At 48.4% G+C, this 1,759-nt stretch overlaps 1 protein-coding gene across 1 annotated transcript; it reads left to right on the top strand.

Annotated features, from left to right (window-relative positions):
* Positions 1–347: 347 nt before the first annotated feature.
* Positions 348–1,459, top strand: LOC311238024 (putative nuclease HARBI1; the record flags this gene model as incomplete). The annotated part of the gene is made up of 3 exons (XM_084325991.1): positions 348–836; positions 1,026–1,119; positions 1,239–1,459. 3 exons carry the CDS (start codon positions 348–350, stop codon positions 1,457–1,459), a joined length of 804 nt encoding a protein of 267 aa, XP_084182117.1.
* Between the last annotated feature and the right edge of the window lie 300 nt (positions 1,460–1,759).

Raw genomic sequence — 1,759 nt, 5'->3', positions numbered from 1 at the left:
AAAAATAAATAATAGTACTACAAACACTGCAAATGACTCGGAATAATCAGCTACATAATTCTGTTATAATTTTATTGTTGTTCTTATTTATAGTTTGGGACATTTGCTTATTGTATACATCATAAGAGCCAGTGGATAAACATTCCACTGCTGATCTTACCGGTACGATGTTGTGTGTGACAAATAAACCTGACCTTGCAGGTGCACTTGAACAGCAATCATGTACATTGAAGCCTGGCATCCAATTAACAGTGATTAATCGCGCTATGCTTAAATGGTCAACTCTGCACCCTACACACACAATTATGGGTAACGTCCAGAATAATCACACTCGATACGAACACGCAATGAGGAGGGAGCGCCAGTACAGGGACCACGCTGATCTCTTCGCCGAGAGTGACGCGTACCTGCTGGGACGCTTCAGGCTGTCAAGACCTGTGCTAATGGAGCTGTCCGAGACGCTGGAGCCACCACTGAGGAGCCAGACCAGACGCTCCAACCCTGTGCCACCGCACGTCCAGGTACTGTCCACCCTGGGCTTCCTAGCAACTGGAACATTCCAGAGGGAGCTAGGAGACAGGGTGGGCATATCCCAGACCTCCATCAGCCGCTGCCTCCCACGGGTCTTGGCTGGCATCGTGGAGTTGACCACACAGTATATCAGATTCCCCTTTTCCGCCCAAGAGCAGATCCCAGTGAAGATGGCATTCCATGCCATCGCTGGGCTGCCAAACATCATCGGCGCTATTGACTGCACCCACATGCGCATCCTGGCACCCTCCCCAGACCCGTTCCCATACCTTAATCGGAAGCAGTACCATTCTATCAATGTACAGGTATGTTTCTAGTTTTTGTTTTTTGTTAACTCTCTTGTTACCACTTCATCCAATTGGACAGCACCTTGCTTCCTTTTCTTATCTTACTTGTTTTTTCTTTTTTCCTGTGTTACTACATATTTATATCTACCCTTTCTTTTATATAGCTTCTCTCTTCAAATAGAATTTATAATTATTATTTATTATTAGGTCATCTGCGACGCCAACAACCAGCTGTTGAACGTCGTCGCCCGTTTCCCAGGAGGTGCGCACGACTCGTACATCCTCCAGAACAGCGAAGTGGGTATGCTCCTCGAACAAGGAGACGCAGGAGACGCATGGCTAATTGGTAAGTATCTGTGCGTATAGAATTGTTCTTGCAACAGTATAGGCTTCTATTCCTCTAATGACTTGTTTTATTAGGAGACCGTGGATATGCACTGGCCCCCTGGCTGATGACCCCAGTCGCCAACCCTCACGCCGCGCAGGAGGCGGCGTATATCGAGCGCCATGCGCGCACCCGGTCCACCGTGGCGCGCACAATTGGGTCAATAAAGAGACGCTGGATGTGTTTGGACGCAGCAGATGGCAAGCTGCTGTACAAGCCGGATAAGGTGTGTATGAAGGCAACAGCTGATCAATAGTTTTGGCCGTGCCGTGTTAAAACATGTATGGGTGCCCACCTCAGCCCAATACAATCATATGTTGCATGTCATTTATTGTGGCTTATTTATTCTTTCCAGGTGTGTACAATTATCATGGCCTGCTGCGTCCTGCACAACATCGCGGAGAAGCGTGGTGTCCCGCTACCCCTCCAGCCACCTCAACAACCACCTGACCAGGACATGCATCCTGCCCCATTAATGGGCCCGGATAATAGGCGTGCTGTCTTAGTCCGACAGCAATCAATTGCACGCATGTGGATAGATTATTCACATGCGTGC

The sequence above is a fragment of the Notolepis coatsorum genome, assembly GCF_963971535.1.
Source record: "Notolepis coatsorum genome assembly, chromosome: 12".
NCBI classification, from domain to species: domain Eukaryota; kingdom Metazoa; phylum Chordata; class Actinopteri; order Aulopiformes; family Paralepididae; genus Notolepis; species Notolepis coatsorum.
This window is presented reverse-complemented; position numbering and strand designations above follow the sequence as displayed.